Here is a 22436-nt window from a genome sequence, read left to right on the forward strand (position 1 = left end):
TCCATTAAGTATCTAATTAGAAAAATAACAGTTTTATTATCTCAAAAGGGAAAAATTGAAATAATTCAAAAGGGGCAATGTAAATTACAACATATAAGGATCCATATAGGATTGGGCCTGCACGAAATTATGATTTTGGATCCATGGCCCAATGGCTTGTGCTAGGTTCTAGTGGGCCGAAGTGTATATATATATACAATTTTGAAATCACAATTCAAATCGTATTTATAGTAGTTAAAAATTTACAAATTTGAAATAACTTCAGATATGAATGTCTAAAGCTAAGTAAGTGACAAAGAATTAGACACCACATGTCTGAAGTTGCTCCAAAGTAGATAGACAAGAAATTTTTTAGAAAGACGAAAAGACTCAAATATGCCATCGAACTTTCAGAAAAGGTTTATTCATGTCATCAGTTAAAAGTTTGGCTCATTTATGTCATTATCGTTAAAGAAAAGACTCATCCATGTCATTATTTTTTAACGGTGGTTTTGCAAAACCATTTTTGACAAGTGGTCAATTATAATTCGGCCACTTCATCAATTTTTAATAAAAAAATAATAATTCTAAAAAAAATTGAATAAATTTTTTTGTTTTTTTATTAAATAAATTGATGATGTGACCGAATTATAATTGGCCACGTCATCAATTTTTCCAATAAAAATATCAACGTTCTGAATAAAAATTGATTTTTTTTAATTAAAAAATTGATGACGTAACCGAACTATAATTAGGCACATGTCAAAAATGGGTTTGCGAAAACCACCGTTAAATATAATGGCATGAATGAGCCTTTTCTTTAACGGTAATGACATAAATGAGTCAAACTTTTAACTAATGACATGAATAAGTCTTTTCTAAAAGTTCAGTGGCATATTTGAGGTTTTTCCCATTCATAAAATATGATTTTTATCCTCGTGTGTATGATCAATTAGTGACTTACTCATTTAATGACTCAATTTATTCTAGTCTGTTCTAATTCATGAGTTCATCTAAGAGTTTGAACTTATTTGATCTAATATGTAATCCAAATTAATATTCGTGAAAAGACTTTTATTATATGATATATATTTATATAATTATAATAAGTTTTTAAAAAAATTATTTTTGTTTAGTAATCAAACAAATTATAAGAAAATATATATAAAAAAGAAAAGCAGAATCAGAATACCATACCATCTTTGCATCAATAGCTCAATTACTCGGCCTTGTCCTTACATAGTTTTTTCGGGACAACCTTACATAAATCCATTAGTTTAGGAACTAATTATTTATATACACTTTAGTTTGTAATATTACATATCTTATCAGATTTTGATGCCTCCAAATACATTATACATATATCTCGAATACATGAGGTCAAATTTAAGTGTAATTTAATCTAGATATATATATTGTATTCAAGTCGATGAACATGTATCGAAGATACATAACAAATCTCGTTCACCTCCCTCGCCTCTCTCCATCTCGCTGGCCACTCTCCAATGTATATGGTATCACAGATTGTTTATCATAGTGTGAGGTTAAACAAGCTACCATGGTTAGTTAAATTTACTATTCTGTTAGAAGTAGTTAACAAGTTGTTATGTAACCACTTTTGTACTCAGTCTATAAATACAACTCTACTGTACTCATTCTGTTTTTAATAGAGAAATAATGAATACAATTGCTCTCTTTTAGAATTCTCTCAATCTTTCTTCTTCCTTCTTCTTTCTTCAATATCAAGCTCCATTCATAGAGTCATCATGGTATCAGAGCCTCGTCAAGGTTTTAGGCAAAGAGTACAAGCAGCAGATAGTGTAGAGAGTCGAAGGTTTTGTTGATTCGATTAAGAAAGTATAACAAGTTTAAAAAACAAGCAAGCTGAAATCCATGGGAGATACAAACATTAAAGCAACTGCAAATTCAAATTTGCACACAAATATAGCTGGTCAACCAACCAGTTATGTCATTCCAACTCTAGATCACAATCATTCATTGTATCTTCAACCAAATCATACTCCAAGTAGCTCCTTAATCTCTCTTCAGCAGATTGGTTCAGAAAATTATGCAATCTGGAGTAGATCTATGCGAATAGGTCTTGTAGGCAAAAGCAAATTAGGTTTCATTGATGGAAGGTTTCCCAAGTCTAAATTTGCACCTGAACTGTTTGATATATGGGAGAAGTGTAATGCTGTTATACTTTCCTTGATAATGAATGCTGTTAGACCGGGTTTATTGAGCAATGTAGTCTATTATGGTGATTCTCATAGAGTATGGTGTGATATAAAGGAGAGATTTGATAAAATTAATGGTGTGCATGTGTTTCAATTACATAAGGAGATACACTGTCTAACTCATGGAACTATGACAGTAACAGACTACTACACTACTCTAAAAGGTTTATGGAATGAGTATGACTCTATCATGCCCTGTCCAAGGTGTTCATGTGCGTGTTCATGTGCTGAGTCTAAGATGTTTCAGGATCATTATGAATATGAACGACTTCTAGAGTTTCTAATGGGGTTAAATGAAACCTATGTTGCAGCCAGAGGTCAAATTCTAATGCAAACGCCAACTCCAAATCTAAATAAAGCTTTCTCCATCATCATGGATCATGAGAGTCAAAGGAACTTGGCACATATCAGTAGTGATGGTTTATTACCAAGGATTATGGAAAGTTTTGCTTTACCGAGTCAGAAAGGTGGTAATGGACCTATTATGAGTGCTAACTTTGGACATCAATCGGGAGGAGGTGGAGGAGGTGCTAGAGGTGGTCAGTATGATAATCAGTACAATCCACAGAAACCTCAGAGATCAGTTGTATTGTGCAAAGTATGTGGGTTCAGAGGACACATTAAGGAACAATGTTTCAAGGTTAAAGGTTATCCAATTGGATGGAGATCTAAGAGAAAAACTGGAGGCTCAAATTCCTATGCTAACAATGCTGAAGTTATTCAAAGTGCAAGTCATCAAAACACTGGAGGGAGTACTGTAGATAATGTTCCCACATCACTTGCAACTTTTTTCACACAAGATCAATACAAACAAATCCTTAATTTGCTGACTAAAGGAAGTGAAACTGGTGGAGATCAGTCAACAAATGGAGAGCATGCTGCTCAGGAAGCTGCTACAGGTAAAATTCTCGCTCGATTAGTGTCAAATTATTCTAGTGAAAATGGATAATTGATACAGGAGCAACTGAATATATGACATCTAGAGTTGAAACACTTAAAAATATCTTCACAGTTCCCCTTACAGAGAGAATACAGGTTCATCTTCCAACAGGATATGTAGTTTTAGTCTCACAATTCGGAACCTCAACGCTTGGTGTTCAACCTCTAGACAATGTCCTATATGTACCTGCCTACAATTGCAATTTGTTATCTGTATCACAACTAACAAAAGATCTTAATTGCATGGCAATATTCTTCTCTGACTTTTGTGTTTTACATGATCTCTACTGGACAGGTCAAGGGGATTTGTAAATAGGAGCAGGGTCTTTATATTCTCAAACAAGATGTCAGTAGCAGTCTTTCATCTCATACATCAACTAGCAAGTTCATGTAGTTCACAGTCCTGAGTCAATTTCTTTGTGGCATAGGAGGCTAGGACATGCTCGCATAAATGTATTAAGAAGATTTTCTAATCCTGTTAGCTTGAGTGATGTAATGCCATCTACTTGTACTGTGTGTCCACTTGCCAAACAGACTAAATTTCCATTTCCTGTAAGCAGTCATATGTCACAGTCTTTGTTTGAACTAGTACATTGTGATATTTGAGGGCCCTATAGGGTACCCACTGATAATGGAATGAGATACTTCGTGACTATCGTGGATGATTTTTCCAAATTCACCTGGGTGTTTCTTATTGCCTCGAAATCTGATACTTTAGTAGTTCTTAGGAATTTCTTCACTCAAGTGAATAATCTATTTTCCACAAGTGTCAAAACATTTAGAATTGATAATGGGAGTGAGTTTTTTTTAGCAATACATGTTAATCTGTGTTTACTTGCCTAGGGATCTCTCATCAAAGTACTTGTGTTAACACACCTGAATAGAATGGCGTGGCTGATAGAAAACACGGAACTATCTTAGATATGGCTAGGGCTCTCAGGTTTCAAGCTTTCATTTCATAGAATTTCTGGGATATGTAAGTTATTATAGCTGTGTATTTCGTAAATAGACTTTCCCTCTAAACTTTTATCCTATAAAACACCTTTTGAAAAGCTTCATCATCACCCCCCTTCCTTGTCTCACATTAGATCTTTAGGTTGCTTGTGTTATGCTACCTTCCTAACAATTACTGACAAGTTTTCTCCAAGAGCTATACATGCAGTCTTGATGGGGTATTCCTCATCCCAAAAGGGCTATCTTTTATATGATTTACATTTCAAATCTTTTTTTGTCAATAGACATGTTGTCTTTAAAGAGGACTTGTTCCCTTTCAAAGATGTTCAATTGTCCTCTAATCCTATTTTCCCTATCATTACTCTCATAGTACCTAACCCTCCACCCTTACCAGTTTCAAATGTTATTCCTAATACTCCTAGTGTCTTACCCTCTCCACCAATCTTTCCTACCCCTGTTCCTCCCAGTACTTCTATTCCATCTTCTTCAAGAAGGTTCTCTAGAGTCTCTAAACCTCCAAATTGGCTGCAAGATTTTGTCACAAAACCCAGCAGTCATACCTGTAGTTTTCCAATTTCCAATCACTTGTCTTATTAGAGTCTTTCTTCCTTTCATAGTGCATGCATTTCTATTTACTAAGCTGTAGTTGAAGCTACTTCCTACAAAGAGGCTACTCTTGATCCTTAGCGAGTTTAAGCCATGCAATTGGAGATAAATGCTTTGGAGTCTAATAATACTTGAAGTATGGTTGATTTACCCCCCGACAAGAAACCTATTGGGTGTCGGTGGATATACAAGGTTAAATACAAGTCTACTGGTGATGTTGAGAGACTTAAAGTTTGACTGGTTGCTAAGGGTTATTGTCGACAAAAGGGCCTGGACTGGGGAAACTTTCAGTCTTGTGGCAAAAATGGTTATTGTTAGGGCCATAGTTGCTCTTGCAGCTTCAAAAGGGTGGTTTATGCAGCAGATGAATGTTCATAATGCATTTCTAAATGATGATATGGTGGAGGAGGCTTATATGTCTATTCCTTCTGGTTTTGCTAGCCAGTGGGAGAATGGTGAAGTCTGCAAATTACATAAATAATTATATGGTCTCAAACAAGCTCTTAGATAGTGGAATTTCAAGTTTACACAAGCTTTGATTGATTTGGGATTTCATCAAAGTCAATAGGAGTATTCTCTATTCACTAGGCGTGATGGTGAAGATATTATTGTTGTGCTTGTATATTTTGATGACCTTTTGGTGACTGAAAACAAGAAGTGTCTTATAAAGGCTACAAAGGAGGATCTTCACAGACAATTTAAGATGAAAGACTTAGAAAAACTTAAATTCTTCATAGGGATTGAGTGTGCAAGATCTAGCAAAGGTATTCATTTGTCTCAAAGAAAGTATGGCTTAGAGTTGATAGCTGAATGTGGTTTAGGGGGAGCTAAACCTGCAGGAGCACCACTAGAGCAAAATAAAAAACTGACATCTGTTAAGCATGATGAATATATTTCACATGGAAAAGAACATGAAGATACCATTTTGCAAGATCCCAGAAGGTACCGGAGATTAGTTGAAAGATTGTTATACCTCACTATGACTCAACCAGATTTATCTTTTTCAGTACAAGTCTTAAGTCAGTACATGCACAGTCCTAAAGAATCTCACATGGAAACAACATTGAGGGTGGTCAGATATATAAAAGAGGCACCAGGTCTTGGGTTGTTTATGCCTGCTGGAGACACTGACCAACTACTTGCCTATTGTGATTCAAACTTGGGTTCATGCATAGAAACAATGAGATCAGTTACTGGGTATTTACTCAAGCTAGGAGGGTCGTGAATATCCTGGAAATCAAAGAAATTAAATAACAAACTATTTCTAGAAGCTCAGCAGAGGCTGAATTCAGAATTATGGTCAACTGTGCAGCTGAGATTACCTGGTTAGTAGGACTATTTGAAGAACTTGAAGTCAATATTAAACTTCCTATTACTATGATTTGTGATAGCAAGGCAACAACTCAAATTGCTGCAAATCCTATATTCCATGAGATAATTAAATATATAGACATAGACTGAAACTTTGTAAGAGATAAATCAGTCAAGGAATACTGAAAATAAAGTTCACACATACACAAAATCAACTTGCAGATATACTCACAAAGGGTCTTGGGAAAGCTCAACATAAGACATTAGTAAGCAATCTTGGAGTTATGGATATATTCAAACCATGAGCTTGAGGGGGGATGTTAACCATAGTGTAGGTTAAACAAGTGACCATGGTAAGTTAAGTTTACTATTCTATTAGAAGTAGTTAACAAGTTGTTATGTGACCACTTTTGTACTCAGTCTATAAATACAACTCTATTGTACTCATTCTGTTTTTAACAGAGAAACAATGAATACAATTGCTCTCTTCTAGAATTCTCTCAATCTTCCTTCTTCCTTCTTCTTTCTTCAATATCAAGCTCCATTCATGGAGTCATAACAAATAAATGTAAATCACTTCAAATACAAATACATGTATCTAGTGTGTTTCTCAGTATTTGCGATACATACGAATCTCATTTGTCTCTCTCACTATTTTTGGGTGTATGGTAATGAAAATATATGTATCTTAGTGTAACATACATAAAAAAAACTCTAAAGTAATGATAAGATATGTAATATTTTAAAAGTATAAGTAATAATAGTATATATGGTAGTGATGTAATGTCCAATCAGGTAGTTTTCCCAATTTTTTTTTTGGAAAACCCAAGGAAACCTATAATCTTCGCCATAGCCTGGCTTTTGGGTGAGCACTTTGTGATAACTTACTCATTGTGCAATAGCTCGCAGATCAGAGGGGAGATGTAAACTGCATTAGATAAGCTCTATGTGATCAGCTCATGGCTAAGTAACAGATAGAGGTTAGATTCGATCTCAGGTCTCCCATATGGGCGACCCACCTCCTGACCACTAAACCATGTCCTTGCATGCTTGTTCGTACATATTTTCTAAACTCACATACTAATTTTTCTAGTGTTTAAGAAATTGAGATATTTGACGAATATACTTGTCAAGTAATGACAAATTACATAGTCAAACACTATTTTTCAAATTGTTTTCCAAATATATTTAAGAATATTTATAGCCATGCAACCAACCGTTAATTTCAGCCCAAAATATTTACAATTCTAATTCTAATATTTCATATTTGAGCATTAATGATAGGAGTGCGGAAGCTAAATAACAAAAACACAAATTATAGGACACATCACACAAGAGATAAGAGATTTAATTGATGAGAACTAATTATACATTGAAAGAACATCTAATTTGAATCAAGCACAAATATCATATCAATTTTGAACTCAATATTTGATCCAAAACTATAGGATCTAACCCTCAAGGGAATGCAATTTCTCAATAATTCACTTTAACAAATTAAAAATACTTTCATTTATTATGCAATGATATATGACTCGTCCTATTATAGTCTTCTCATAAATTTTCAAAAGAATCTTCCATTACTCCACTTCCGCAAGGACAGAGAACTCATCTCAGGACGGATAAGTCAAATTTTACAAGCCTCAATTAGAAGCTTTGCAAAAATTGTCAATATTTGCAATCATATAACTCCAATTGACCTCTTGTTGTTAGGATCAAATTCACACACTTATGAATAAAGAACACAAGAACTTTAGAGAGAATGAGATGAGAGATCTAGAGAGAGAAAGAGAGAAACCAATATTTCGTGGTAACACCTCGTGAGTAAACATTCACGACAGCGGAGGTTAAAACTTGCAAACAGTTATATATATTAATCAGGCTCCACAACCTTGTTACTCTTTAATGCCTAAATATTTATTATAAATGAATCCCACATTGTGTCCAAGATCGTGATATATCAATTAATAAGGTCAACTTATTAAATTTATGACTTAAATAACAAACCGCATTTGTTGACAAAACCTATAATTTAAGTGTAAAAACAGAAAATAGTGTCTTTTTTCTTGGTGAATAGGCTTTAGGTCCCATTTATTTTTATTTATGAAATTAAAAGTACTAAATTTCAATATTAAGATTTTTGTATTAAGACTTTCTTATTTTTTCTAACATCTAAAAATTATAAAGAGTTGAGGATCGAACCTCCAAATAATAATTTAAAGAAATATTTTTTATCTTAAACCGAAAATATAATGAGTGTCTTATAAAACAAAACATATAGAATAACTCTTTGGGATTTATCGTAGTAAAATACGGAGAAAATCAAAATTTCACCTTAAATACTTCTTGTAATGTGAAAAGAAGGTAATTAATGCGTCGAAATGGTCTAAAGAATCTTTTTTTTTGTTAAGTAATTATATACCGGGAAAGTCTTAATCAAACAAGATTGATTTAACGTTATACAATTACACATAATTAAACATAAGTAATTATGCTAATCCAAAATATCATTTTCACAATTGGGGTCCATATTTATTAAATTTATATATAAAATGTGAAAGAATACAAAGTTGGGGTTGGCCGTCATTTTGGATGATTCTATCAAAAGTTTGCTTTATTTATGTCTTCAAGCTATTGGCTTGACTTCATTTTTGAAATATATGAGCTAATTAATCATTTTCTAATCAAATAAAATTATGGAAACTAATTAATTAGAAGAATGTGTCTGTCATTACCTCTATGTTCTTGTACTAATTAGTTTCCTAAATAACATCGATATTATTCATCGATGAAATCCACGTTAATGTTTCGTCCATTGACAAGAGCACTTATAGTAGAGGCAAATAATAGGGTTTTAATTTCGGGATTACTAAGTAATACAAAATACTTCTTTCGTTTTATTTTCTCCATTTCATATTAGATGAACATTATATGTCTCATATTACTTGATCACCGACTAAATCAAGATAGAATTAATTAACTTTTTTTTTCTCCATTATCTCTTGAATTAATATAGTCTTTGAAAGCTTAAATAAATTTTGAAAATCCAAGAATCTTTTTTAGGTCTAATTAATATGAGCAAAGGGTAAAGTAGTAAAGCTGATCAATCTATTAATGATTTTTAATCATCAACTCACCGTGTAAAATACAACATGCCCTAATGCATAAAATGAGTATTAATTTTTTTACTATAATACGCATGACTATTAACATTTTAAAAAATCTTTGAAAAATGATTTTGGGAATAAATAGTAAATGTTAAATGCAAAACATGTAAAAAAGAAAAAAGAAGACCATTTTCATCTTATATGTTAAAGTGAGCAAGTAATCGTAAATTTAGTTTTAATATAATAGACAAATAAAAATAAAAAGAGTGAGTATTTCATTGCAAATTTGCAATCTTGACCAAGAAAATTATAAGAAATTAGGACAACTGCTTTTCATCTTAATTTGTGTCCTCTAGTTGCTTCAATTTTTCAGCTGAACTACTTGTTTCATATTTAGTAAAAATTAACAGAAGTATTTAATATGTACCCTCGAAAATGGCACTAGTATTTAACTTGATTCTTGGATTATATATTCATTATATTATATAATATAATATAAAAAAATAATAAGTAGTTTTTTTCAGAAGTTAAAAAGTAGTTTTCTCCTTAAAATATTAATTTAAAAGGTACTTTTAGAAAAAATAAATTTAGAAGTAATTTTAAGAGTTTAATAAAATATAATTCAAAAATATTTTTTATTTGATTAGCTGAATACAAATTGAATTTCCACCAATAATAGTTTAATTTACATTAGGATTTTCATAATTTTTCGAAAATCGGTCATATAAGATTGATCTTTTAACTAAAAATCTTAAGAATTAAATTCATAAATTTTAAATCTGAGAAATATCCAACATCATGTTTTAATGGTTTCAAAGTGAAGAATTAGGAAAAAGAAATAGTAGCCATGCCACAACTATTATTGCTTGAAGTGGATTAATCAGAATTCAATTACTTAATTGTGATATTTTGTCACATTAATGGGAGGGTCACATCAAGAGGAACTGGCCCCTAGTAGGATAATAATTTATTTTGATTATTTGTTCTAGTGTGTGTTTTACATTATGAACTGATCCAAAATTTTGTTTTTACTTTTATGTACTAATTTTGGTGTTTTCTTCTAAACCTTTTTTTCCCTCTTGGCATATTTATTAAATTTTTTAATATTATGATATTTGGTATGATATATATTTTAATTATTTTTTATATATGGTATTTAAATATAACATATCGAAATATCGAATTTCATACATATACATTATTAAAATACTAACAAATATCCAACCTAGTATTGTTATAAACTAATGTTAGAAGTTACAACTTTAACTACTCTATTTTGATTGATATGTAATAATTGTCGAAGTCATAATACTATATTATACGAGTATATATTAGTTGAAGTAAAACAAATTATGATTAACGATTTACTATATCAAAATTATGATATCAAAACTTTCAAATATCGTATTATACCGTGCCATACCATGTCTACCTTAGCGTAAATAATCAAGTTTTACCTTTACTCATGCACCAACTTTTAGAATACTTGTACAAATAACTAATCCAACCAAAAAAGCCTTTAATATATACAAAAGCTTAAGACTTTTTTTTCGTTGAACCCCATACGAAACAAGCTAAATACATGAGTCGTTACATAATACGAATCTGAATCAAACGAGAAAAAAACTAAGATATCAAATAGTTATATATATATAAAAAAAAAAAAAAGAACAAAGCAGGCTAATGAATAATAGGTGTAGTAAAACGAAATTGTACAAAGTTAGGGGCCTTTCCACATCAATTATTGCCTATATATCCCTACTTTATAGGGTTGTTTTGTCGGTAAGATAAGATAGATAAGGATATTTTATAAGATTATTTTATTTCATTTTTTATACCAGATAACTTATATTAAAATTGTGTGATAAAATAATCCTGAAGTAAAATATCTCAAAATTATTATCCTTATTCCACCAGCCAAAACCACCACTATATATATATTAGTATAAGCCAAATAAGGAAGGCCATAATTCCAAAGTTATTAATGTGCTAACAAGAGAGGGAATAGAGGAGAGAGTTCCCTGCTTGTTTTGTCTTCCTCTACTCATAGCATATTCCTAGTTTTAAGTAAATCTCCAATTCAACCCTTTTTGCACAAACACAAAAAAGTGGTAAACAACAAATTGCAAAGTTTCTAAAATCTTATACTATAACTATTTCACCCCTTTATATTATCAAAAAAAATAAAATATGTCAAATATTTCTGGTGAAGAAGGGAGTTTTTCTTCAGGAGAAGAAGCTCATTTGCACACTTCAAATAATAATATTTCTTCTATTACTACTAGCAATGGTTCCACCTCACAATCCCAACAACAACAACCACTTGCTAAGAAGAAAAGAAATCTTCCTGGAAATCCTGGTATTAAAAACTCTATTTTATATATATATCTCTTTTCGAATTTCGTGATAAGCGTTTATAAGTTTCATATAACATCAGTATAATCAAGTAGTTTCTTACACGTATCCCATAGGTCATCCAAAGGGTATTTACCGTCTTGAATTTGAAATCTTGAAGAAAAAAAAATCATATATTACTATGGATAAAAATGATCTGATAGTGTAAAGATCATTTATACAGATGATGTATATTACTTAAGTAGTTCATGACGATATCATATGTTAAAATCAGAAATTGTACTAGTCATGATCGTATATTATTGGTTTAGCTTAATTATATAGTTCAATTTGAATAGTTGTGTGTTTAATTTAACATGAAGTATGTTGTGATTCTTGATGATATTATTTCTTTAGCTTATTACACAATTGTATTATTGTTTTTATTTGATCTAATGTGAACGTATACATGTATATATAATAATTAAGTAGTACGATGGAAAATTTAGCAAGTTTTGTGCTATGATGGTGGAATCTTTGACTATAAGCTTGTTTGTTTTAAATAGAGAAAATCCTCAGCTTTTCAAAAGGGTCAATAATTGCTTGCAATTATGATGAAATACACTTTTTTCATTTTCCCTTTTTGTGACCCACACACCACTTATATGCCTATGAAATAGTACATGACTTATAATCACTCGAGAAATTTACTCCACATGGAATGTTCGTGAATATTTAAATTGGTTGTTTTTCGTTAAAGAATTTTAGAATTCAGTATTTTATTATTATGAATATCTATAATTGTTTGATGTTCGAAGTTACTAGAATCAAATATCTTTTGATCGTGTAATATTTGAACTGGTCATTTGATGTTAAAAAATTATTGAATTTAGAACTTTTTAATCGTTAATATCTAAGTTACTGGTTTGATGTTTGAAGTTTGTAGAATCTTAAACTTTGTGATTGTGAATATCTACACTAATAATTTGTTGTTCAAGAATTTTTGAATTTAGAACTTTTTGATCGCGAATATATAAGCTAGTTGCTTCAAGTTTCTAGATTTCCTAAAACAATAGTTTATTATTCAATAATTTTTTTCATCGTCGTGTTTGATTGATTGATTTAGTGATTCTCTTCTCGAAATCGGTGTAGATCCCAATGCAGAAGTCGTTGCCCTATCACCAACCACCCTCATGGCCACGAATCGATTCGTGTGTGAGATTTGCAACAAGGGATTCCAAAGGGACCAAAATTTGCAATTACATAGGAGGGGACACAATCTTCCTTGGAAGCTAAGGCAAAGAACAACCGCGGAAGTGAAAAAGCGCGTTTATATATGTCCAGAGCCAACTTGCGTGCACCACAATCCATCTCGTGCATTAGGTGATCTTACAGGTATTAAAAAACATTATAGTCGTAAACATGGAGAAAAAAAATGGAAATGTGATAAATGTTCAAAAAAATATGCTGTGCAATCTGATTGGAAGGCTCATCAAAAGACATGTGGAACAAGAGAATACAAATGTGACTGTGGTACCATTTTTTCTAGGTTAGTTTAATTTTTTTGGTTATATTTTTCATAATTATTCAATCATTTATTCATTCAAGAGAAGAAGAATAATAAATAATTAAAAGGGGTACTTAATATGAACTAAAATGGATATCATGTTTAATGTTGATGCAATATTCTAATTAGCTGCTAAAATGATTATACTACCTAAGCTACGTTCTATATATGGTCAAGATTTAATAGAAAATAAGTAGCACTCTCTCAAGTCCCAATTCAAATGATATAGTTTGAATTAATTTCGAGAATCAAATAAGAAAGTCTTTTTACCATAATTTATTTGCATTCATATACCCTTAGGAAATTTTAATTGTTAATTTTTGCGATTTGTATTACTTTTTATGTAGTTTCTGAATGTGTAAATTATTTTTCATTCTTTTAAAAATATTATGTCAGAAAGCACAAACAAAACAAAAAGTTTAATTGATCTCAAAATTCAAACTATATTATATAAATTGAAATAGAAAAATAAAATATTTAATCTCGTATGTTATGTATTTTCAAAAGAATTTGCTTAATTATTTTAAGATCTAATTGTATAATAATTCTAAAAGCATTATATTTCAAACTTTCATATTTCACACTATTATGTCACGTTATGATAATGGCATAAGTGGACCTAGTTACCTGAACTATTAGACAAATAATTTAACATAACATATAAAATTAAAATAATAATGCATAATATTATTATTTTCTATTATTAATATTATCAGTTAGTTTCTCTTATATGAAAATTGATGTGCATGCAGGAGGGACAGCTTTATCACACATAGAGCTTTTTGTGATGCATTGGCTGAAGAAAACAACAAAGTGAACCAAGGTTTAATGAACAACAATATGGAACACAATATGCACAGTGGCCAAATGCATGAGATCATGTCATCCAATGCCTCTTTAGGTTTATCTGAATTTAATAATTTTGATCCCAAAAATTCACTAAAAGCACTCCCTCAAGAACTTCTCCCCATTCCATTCAAGTCCATGACCAATAATATGGCTCCAGGTGGCATGTTCTCAACTACTTCAGGTAATTGAACCATCTGACTGTTTCGTTCAAAATCTTAACTAGTCAGAATGTTACTTTTATTTAATTAGTTATATTTTCAACACAGGTAACCTATTTGGTAATAGTCCAAGAAGTGTAGCTTCATCATCTTCCGGACTTCAACTTAGCTCAAATATCCCATCAAATTTCAATTATCTACAAGATAACGGTAAAAATAGGGTGGCTCAAGGACAAGGCCAATTGTCATCAGTTCCAATGTCAGCTACAGCGCTTTTGCAAAAAGCGGCCCAAATGGGGGCCACAGCTAGTAGTAGCATAAATTCCCCAATGATGCAAAAGAGTTTTGTAACAAGTGCTATGGCTGGTCCTGATATTAGCATAACAAGACCATCACCTAATTATGACAATTTCCAAATGCAACAAGACGGTAACAATCATCAGAGTCAGAGTCAGAATCAGAATTTAGCAGCAGTGATAAATGACATGGGAATTTATAGCGGGATACTAATGAGCAATGATCAAAACAACGATGGGGGATACATAAAAAATGTTACAGAAGTACTTGATCGCGATAATCATAATCATAGTACAAATGACAGAGTTAGAAACCAGACTATGATGGTGCAGAACGGATCAAATGACATGTTGACAGTCGATTTTTTAGGTATTGGAGGAGCTTCAAGGGCACCAATTAGTAATTTGCAGGAACAACGAAGATTCGAAGCAGCTATAAATCAACAGAGGTTGCAAGCTTCTTCTTCATTTCATCATCAACAAAATATTAATCATAATTCGGGTTTGGAAAAGCCCATATGGGATGTTTGATGGATACTCATCAACGTCAAGGGAAAAATCTTACTGGCATTCAGTGTTAGCATCAAATCAATGATATCAATTAGATACATTTTATACATCATTTAATCATAAGGTTAAATTATACGTAAAGTCAAGTATAAATATCGAGTTTGCGGATAAGTTTTTAATTTCCATAGGTCAATTCGTCAGGTGTATTTTTTCTTATCATGACTAATTAAAGAACTTGCATGCATGGTACTTTACAGTTTTTTTTTTTTAAAAAAATAATTTATTATTTTTTAATTTAATTTTTATTCACATATATATTATTCTTGGTCAATGCATGGACCTCGTTGGTGCTAGACATCAATGGATTTTGACCAACCTATATATTCTATATAACGGGTCGGTGCCTATCTTCCTTATTGATTTTGATTGCTTGACAAACATGTATAGTGTGAAAATAATTATCGCCTAATTATTCATAATGACGAAATCAGAAATTTTATCAAGAGTGTTCAAAAATAACATCGTGTAACTGTCAAAATAAAATTTTAAAAAATGTGTTATTTAAGGTTTCAATCTGGGACTTCTCGATTCAAATTGACACTCATTACCACCGCACAATAGGCTTAGCTTTTGTTAAGGATGTCCAATTTTAAATATATATCCTTTAAATACATACAAAATTTGATATCCATACCCAACATAATTTTCTAACGAATGGTGTCCAGTTTTATTTATTTTTTTGCCACTATAACCATTGCATCTTGATTAAGATATATATATATATATATATATATATATATATATATATATATATGCTTACATTGCATTCTAAATAAACTCCTTAGCTTCCATCTCACTAAAATGAATCAATGTTGTAACAAACATGTTTGGATATATAATCTATATAATTTACAAAAAGTAATTATTACAAAATAAAAAAAGTAATTTTCTTTTACTGATAACTTCAAAAAACAAGAATCCAGGATCGCAAATTCAGTATTCTAAAATTGCTTTTGTGTATATTTTCATGAGAAAGATTTCACAGCAAGAAAATTTTGTTGAAGACATAATCTATCATATAAAATGTGAGAAATGTTTAATATAGTGTACAAATTAGAACAAATTGTTCTGTTTTTTTAGCTAGTTAAAAAGCTATATATATATATATATATATATATATATATACATACACACACTTTGGGTTGTTGGAATTTTTCAAAATTGTCAATGGACATGTAGATGCAAAGAAATGATTAAAGCGTTTGGGAGTTAATATCTCAGATTGTCATTCAACTATGCATTTTTTTCTCCGAAAGTCACTCAATTTTGATTTTTAACTCAAAAGTCACTCAACTATAAGTTCTTTTCTTAAAATATCATTTAACTTTAATTTAGATTTTATAACAAAAGTCACTTAACTATGAGTGTTTAACTTACTAAGTCACTCAACTATGAATATTTTACTTACAATGTCACCTAATCTATTTAATTAAATATTTCCGTTAAAATTACAAACATGAAATTTGTCTTTCACACAAAAATTTTAAAAAATAAAAAGATATTCATTCAAATCATTTAATAACCCGACAATACATAATAAAGGAACAAAAAGAAATGATTAAAAAAATTGACTGTAATTTGTTACTAATGTTTCTCCTACCGTTAAGTTAATTAAGATTTGGTCTTGACATGTTTTTCTTTAGAAGAATGGTCTTTACATGTTATTGATTTTAGAGTGCTAGACTTAAATTAATTAATTGGTTTAAATGAATATCCTTTAATTTTTTTTTATAAAAAAAATTGGTTAGAAATAAAAATTTCATGTTAGTAATTTCAAAAAATAATTAAATCATTCAAATAATATATCTCAACCGATTGGGTTATTAAATAGTTTAAATGAATATCTCTTTATTTATTTATAATTTTAGTTAGAAAGAAAAATTTCATGTTTGTAAGTTTTGATGAAAAAAAATCAATTAAATAGATAAAATGACTTTGTAAGTGAAACACTCGTAGTTAAATGACTTTTGAATTAAAAATCAAAGTTTAGTGACTTCATGAGAAAAGAACTCATAATTGAGTGACTTGGAAGTTAAAAATCAAAGTTGAGTGACTTTATGAGAAAATAGTACATAGTTGAGTGACCACATGAGATATTAACTCAGCGTTTGGGGGTTCAAAATTTTGAGGACAGAAGAGAAAAATATTGCAAAAACATGTTTCCTTTGCATTTTTTAGTTGCCAATCAATTTTGTTAGGGGGTTGACAATTTAATATGCATGTATATTTATTTAATTTTCTAATACAAATACATGGTCAACGAAAAGTTAGTAAATTCGTTCGAACCCACAAACTGTCAAAATACAATCTGCCATAGCTGTAAACTCCATTGGAGTATAATGTGAACATATGTATTGAAAATGAAAGATTAACCTCATTGTTGAAGATGAGAGTTCTTTTATACACAAACTGAAAATTAGAAACTAACTAACCACTAACTAACTATGTGAATTGGTTATGTAACTAACTAACAAACTATAACAAACTATACAAACAATTAACATAACTAACTACAACTTAAATAGCATTTAACATCCCCCCTCAAGTTGGAAGTATACTTCTTACGTCCAACTTGTTGAGAATAGCTGAATGTTTAATCCCTGTTAAAGCTTTGGTTAATACATCTGCAATCTGATCTGTGGTGGTAACATGATGTAGAGTCATGAGCCCATCATGTAGCTTGTTCCTTATGAAGTGACAATCCACCTCAATGTGTTTAGTTCGTTCAAGGAGCACTAGATTCCTGGCAATGTGAAGAGCTGACTGGCTGTCACAAAACACTTCATAAGGTGTAGAAGTTGGCACTGCAAGTTCTTCAAAAAGTCTGTTCAACCACACCAATTCACCAACAACCTTTCTCAAAGCCCTGTATTCTGCCTCAGCTGAAGATAATGACACAACTTCTTGTTTCTTGGATTTCCAGCTTATTGGAGTGTTCCCTAGCAGTACAATGTACCCTGAAACTGATCTTCTAGAGTCTGGACATGCTGCCCAGTCGGAGTCACAAAAAGCTCTTACTTTGCAGTCATGATTGTTGGACATAAAGATTCCAAGTGTTGGATCCTTCTTTTTGTATCTCAGCAAATGAAATGCTGCATGTAAGTGAGGCTCTCTAGGATCTTGTAGGAACTGACTTAAGTGTTGTACTGCATAAGATATATCCAATCTTGTGTTAGTAAGAAAATTTAATTTCCCCACCAATTTTCTGTAGAATGTAGGATCTGATAGCACAGGTCCTTCCTTGGCCTTCAACTTCACTGTAGGATCTAGAGGAGAAGAGGAACTTGGGCAATGTAAACAATCAAATTCTTTCAAGAGATCCAATGCAAACTTCCTCTGTGAAATTATAGCTCCATCATGTCTGTATAAAACTTCAAGGCCTAAAAAATAATTCAACCTTCCCAAATCTTTGATTTTGAATTGATCATGCAGGAATCCCTTGAGTGAATCTATTTCTGCAGAATCTGTGCCTATAAGGATAACATCATCCACGTACACTGCTACAAATACAATTGAATTGGTAGACTTCTTGTAGAATAAGGAGTAATCATTAACTGAATGACTATAGCCCTTAGAATACAAAGCAGCAGCTAATTTTTCTTACCACTGTCTGCTTGCTTGTTTCAGCCCATAAAGAGATTTATTCAGCTTGCAAACTAGGCCTGGTGCATCAATCATCAAACCAGGAGGCACTTCCATGTAGACCTCTTCATGTAAATCTCCATGAAGGAAGGCATTGTTGACATCTAGTTGAGAGATATCCCAACCTCTTTTTACTGCAATGGCAATAAAGGATCTAACTGTTGTCATCTTTACTACTGGTGAGAAAGTTTCCACATAATCAATTCCTGCTTTCTGATTATAACCCTTGACAACTAGCCTTGCCTTGAATCTCTCAATGCTTCCATCTGCCTTATGTTTTACTTTGTATACCCACTTGCAGCCTATAGGTTTCTTACCCACAGGTAGTGGTAACAAATCCCAAGTGTGGTTTGCATGTAATGCTTCAAATTCTTGAGTCATGGCTGTTTGCCAAGCAGGGTTAACAACTGCTTCTTCATATGTCAGTGGCTCATTATCAAGGCATACATTTTGTAACAAAATTTGACTGCCAGGACAAAGAACATCAGAGGTGATATGGTGTTTATTGGTAAACAAGGCATGTAAAGACAGTGAAGGAATGTGTTGTTTAGATGTATTGGTTAGGCAGTGATAATCATTTAGATATGTAGGTGCTTTATGAGTTCTGTTAGATTTTCTAGTAGGTATATTGGATTGAGTTCTGGGGTTGTCATCATCAGTTTGTATGGTAGTAGTATGAGGTGATGATCTAGTTTCTGTAACACTTACACCTTCATTATCATTAGAATAAGGTATATATACACTTGTGTCATCATAGCCAAAATCATGACTAATGGGATTAGAGAGTACATCATGTGTTGATTAAAAAATGGAATCAAAACCCACACCTTTTGGTAAAGATACAAATGGAAAGATAGTTTCATAAAATACCACATCTCTAGAGACACAAATTTTTCTAGTGGCCAGGCTCAGCACCTTGTAACCTTTTGTTCCATATGGATATCCTACAAAAATGTGAGGTGTTGTTCTAGGTTCAAACTTATCCCTATGAACTACTGGTTTTGTGGGGTAGCAGAGGCATCCAAAACTTCTCAATGATGAATATTGAGGTTTTCTTTTGTAAAGGATTTCAAATGGGCATTTCCCATGTAATTGACTAGAAGGTAATCTGTTTATTATATGAGTGGCTGTCAAGATACATTCTCCCCAGTATCTATGAGGTAAATGAGATTGAAACATCAAAGCTCTAGCTGTTTCTAAGAGATATTTGTGTTTCCTTTCGACTATACCATTTTGTTGTGGTGTGTATGGACAAGATCTTTGATGGAGGATGCCTTTGGATTGAAAATATAGAGCAGTCTCTTTATTTATAAACTCTGAACCATTGTCTGATCTAATGGTTTTTAATTTTGTGTTAAATTGATTCTCAATCATAGAAATGAAGGCTTGAATTACTTGAAAAACATTGCTCTTACTGCTCAAAAGATGTGTCCATGTGGACCTGCTACAATCATCAACCATGGTAAGAAAATACTTGTGATTATCATGTGTGGTAGTATGGTAGGGTCCCCAAAGGTCTACATGAAGAATCTCAAACAGTTTGGTGGATTGTGCTGTGGTTTTAGGAAAAGGTAACCTGGTTTGCCTAGCCATAGGACAAACTGGACAAAAAAATGGTTGTTTTGATTTAAAATTTGTAGGTATTGAACTTATGGATCTCATCTTTGAAAAAGGTACATGACCAAGCCTGTTATGCCACAGTAAATCTTTATCTTTGGAAATCAAGACTGAATTTGATACAATTTGTTTGTTATCATTGCTTGAAGAAGAGTCAATTACAGAAGAATGTAAGATACATGAATGAGAAGCAAATGTAGAAGCTTTTGTCACAAAATTGGAAGATGAAAAACATGAGGTGTGTTGTGCGGAATTTGAGATAATACGAGAAAATATAAACGCGAAAAACAAGACAACAGATTTACGTGGTTCACCAATAAATTGGCTACGTCCACGGGAAGAGAGGGAGCAGTTTTATTATGGAGAGGCAAAAACAGAATTACAGAATAGGGTTTCCCATAGCGTCTATATATAGTGCTAAGCTACGCCCTAACATGCTTGGGCCCAAAATACAGAATTGACAGATAATTAAGGGCCCAATACAACAACATTGTATACCCGTCCTTTCTGTTTGTAGCGGGTCCGATTCAAGGCATTCAACAAATCTCCACCTTGACTTGAATTCTCCGAACAGATTCTTCAGACGCACTATGATAGTGCCAGGCCTCCCCCTCTTCCTCAGAGTTGCCCCGCAGGGCAATTAACAGCTTCTGATGTTGAGCAAGTCCAAACAGTGTTGAAACTTGCTCTGTGGAACCGGCTTTGTGAACATATCAGCAGGATTATCAGCAGTTCCTACTTTCTTCACCTTGATTCTCTTCTCACTTCTCAGAAAATGATACCTTACGTCAATATGCTTGGTTCTCTCATGATGGACTTGATCCTTGGCTAGACAAATTGCGCTCAAACTGTCACAATACACCGTAGCCTGATCATGATGCAGACCAAGATCACTAACCAGCCCTTTCAACCAAATCCCTTCTTTTGCAGCCTCTGTCAAGGCCATGTACTCCGCTTCCGTAGTAGACAAAGTCACTGTAGGTTGCAAAGTTGCCTTCCAACTGACGACAGATCCTCCAAGGGTAAACACATAGCCAGTCATCGATCTTCTTGTGTCAACATCTCCAGCATAGTCTGAATCAGAATAGCCAGTAACCAAGCACTGAGTATCACCTCCATAAATGAGACCAACGTCAGATGTACCTCTAAGGTACCGGAAAATTCTCTTCACAGCCTGCCAATGTTCTCTCCCTGGTTGTCCCATGAATCTGCTCACTACACTGACTGCATGTGCTAAATCTGGCCTTGTACAGACCATAGCATACATCAAACTTCCTACGGCACTGGCATAAGGGACTCGTGACATATACTCCTTCTCTTCTTCTGACTGTGGAGCGAACATGGCAGTGAGATGGATATTGGCAGCACTGGGGTTATCAATGGGCTTAGATGAAGACATGCCAAACCTCGCCAAGACCTTCTGAATGTAGCTTCTCTGTGACAAGAAAAGTTTCCTTCTCTCTCTGTCTCTAATGATCTCCATCCCTAAAATCTTCCGAGCGGCTCCCACATCCTTCATCTCAAACTCAGCACTAAGTAAACCCTTCAGCTTCTGAATGTCATACTTCTTCTTTGCAGCTATCAACATATCATCTACATAAAGCACCAGATAGATGAATGAATCATCATTGAGCCTATTGTAGTAGACACAACAATCATATGAGCTCCGAGTATAGCCCAACTTCACCATATAGCTGTCAAACCTTTTATACCACTGCCTTGGAGACTGCTTAAGTCCATACAAGGACTTCTTCAACTTGCAGACGTGATTTTCCTTCCCTGGAACTTGGAAACCATCCGGCTGAGTCATGTATATCTCTTCCTCCAACTCTCCATGTAGAAACGCTGTCTTCACATCAAGTTGTTCAAGCTCCAGATTCTGATGTGCAACTATCGCTAGTAACACTCGAATGGAAATATGTCTGACCACTGGTGAGAAGATCTCATTGTAGTCCACTCCCTCTCTTTGATTGAAACCTCTGGCAACAACCCTGGCTTTATACTTGACTCCTTCTGCTGGTGATATTCCTTCCTTCTTCTTGAAAACCCATTTGCAAGTAATAATCTTTCTCCCCGAAGGCTGTATGACCAGATCCCATGTCTGATTCTTGTGTAGGGACTCCATCTCATCTCCCATAGCGGCAAACCATTTTTCAGAATCAGAACTTAAAATGGCTTCTTTGTAAGTAGACGGCTCAGATGTATCTACCTCTTCAGCAACCTGCAGTGCATAACCCACCATGTCCTCAAAACCATACCTCGTAGGTGGC

General features: G+C 32.7%; 2 protein-coding genes across 2 annotated transcripts; both read left to right on the forward strand.

Moving 5' to 3' along the window:
- Positions 1-1872: 1872 nt before the first annotated feature.
- Positions 1873-5940, forward strand: LOC138338641 (uncharacterized). Its single transcript, XM_069289619.1, has 7 exons — positions 1873-3115; positions 3175-3463; positions 3584-3707; positions 4040-4095; positions 4394-4603; positions 4965-5175; positions 5284-5940. Exons 1-7 carry the CDS (start codon positions 1873-1875, stop codon positions 5938-5940), a joined length of 2790 nt encoding a protein of 929 aa, XP_069145720.1.
- Positions 5941-11095: 5155 nt separating this feature from the next.
- LOC101259784 (zinc finger protein GAI-ASSOCIATED FACTOR 1-like) lies at positions 11096-15096 on the forward strand. The gene is made up of 4 exons (XM_004247493.5): positions 11096-11492; positions 12620-13016; positions 13787-14064; positions 14150-15096. The coding sequence occupies exons 1-4, from the start codon at positions 11324-11326 to the stop codon at positions 14866-14868; spliced, it is 1563 nt and encodes a 520-aa protein (XP_004247541.2). The 5' UTR covers positions 11096-11323; the 3' UTR covers positions 14869-15096.
- The last annotated feature ends 7340 nt before the right edge of the window (positions 15097-22436 follow it).

The sequence above is a fragment of the Solanum lycopersicum genome, chromosome 9 (genome assembly GCF_036512215.1).
Source record: "Solanum lycopersicum chromosome 9, SLM_r2.1".
NCBI lineage: Eukaryota > Viridiplantae > Streptophyta > Magnoliopsida > Solanales > Solanaceae > Solanum > Solanum lycopersicum.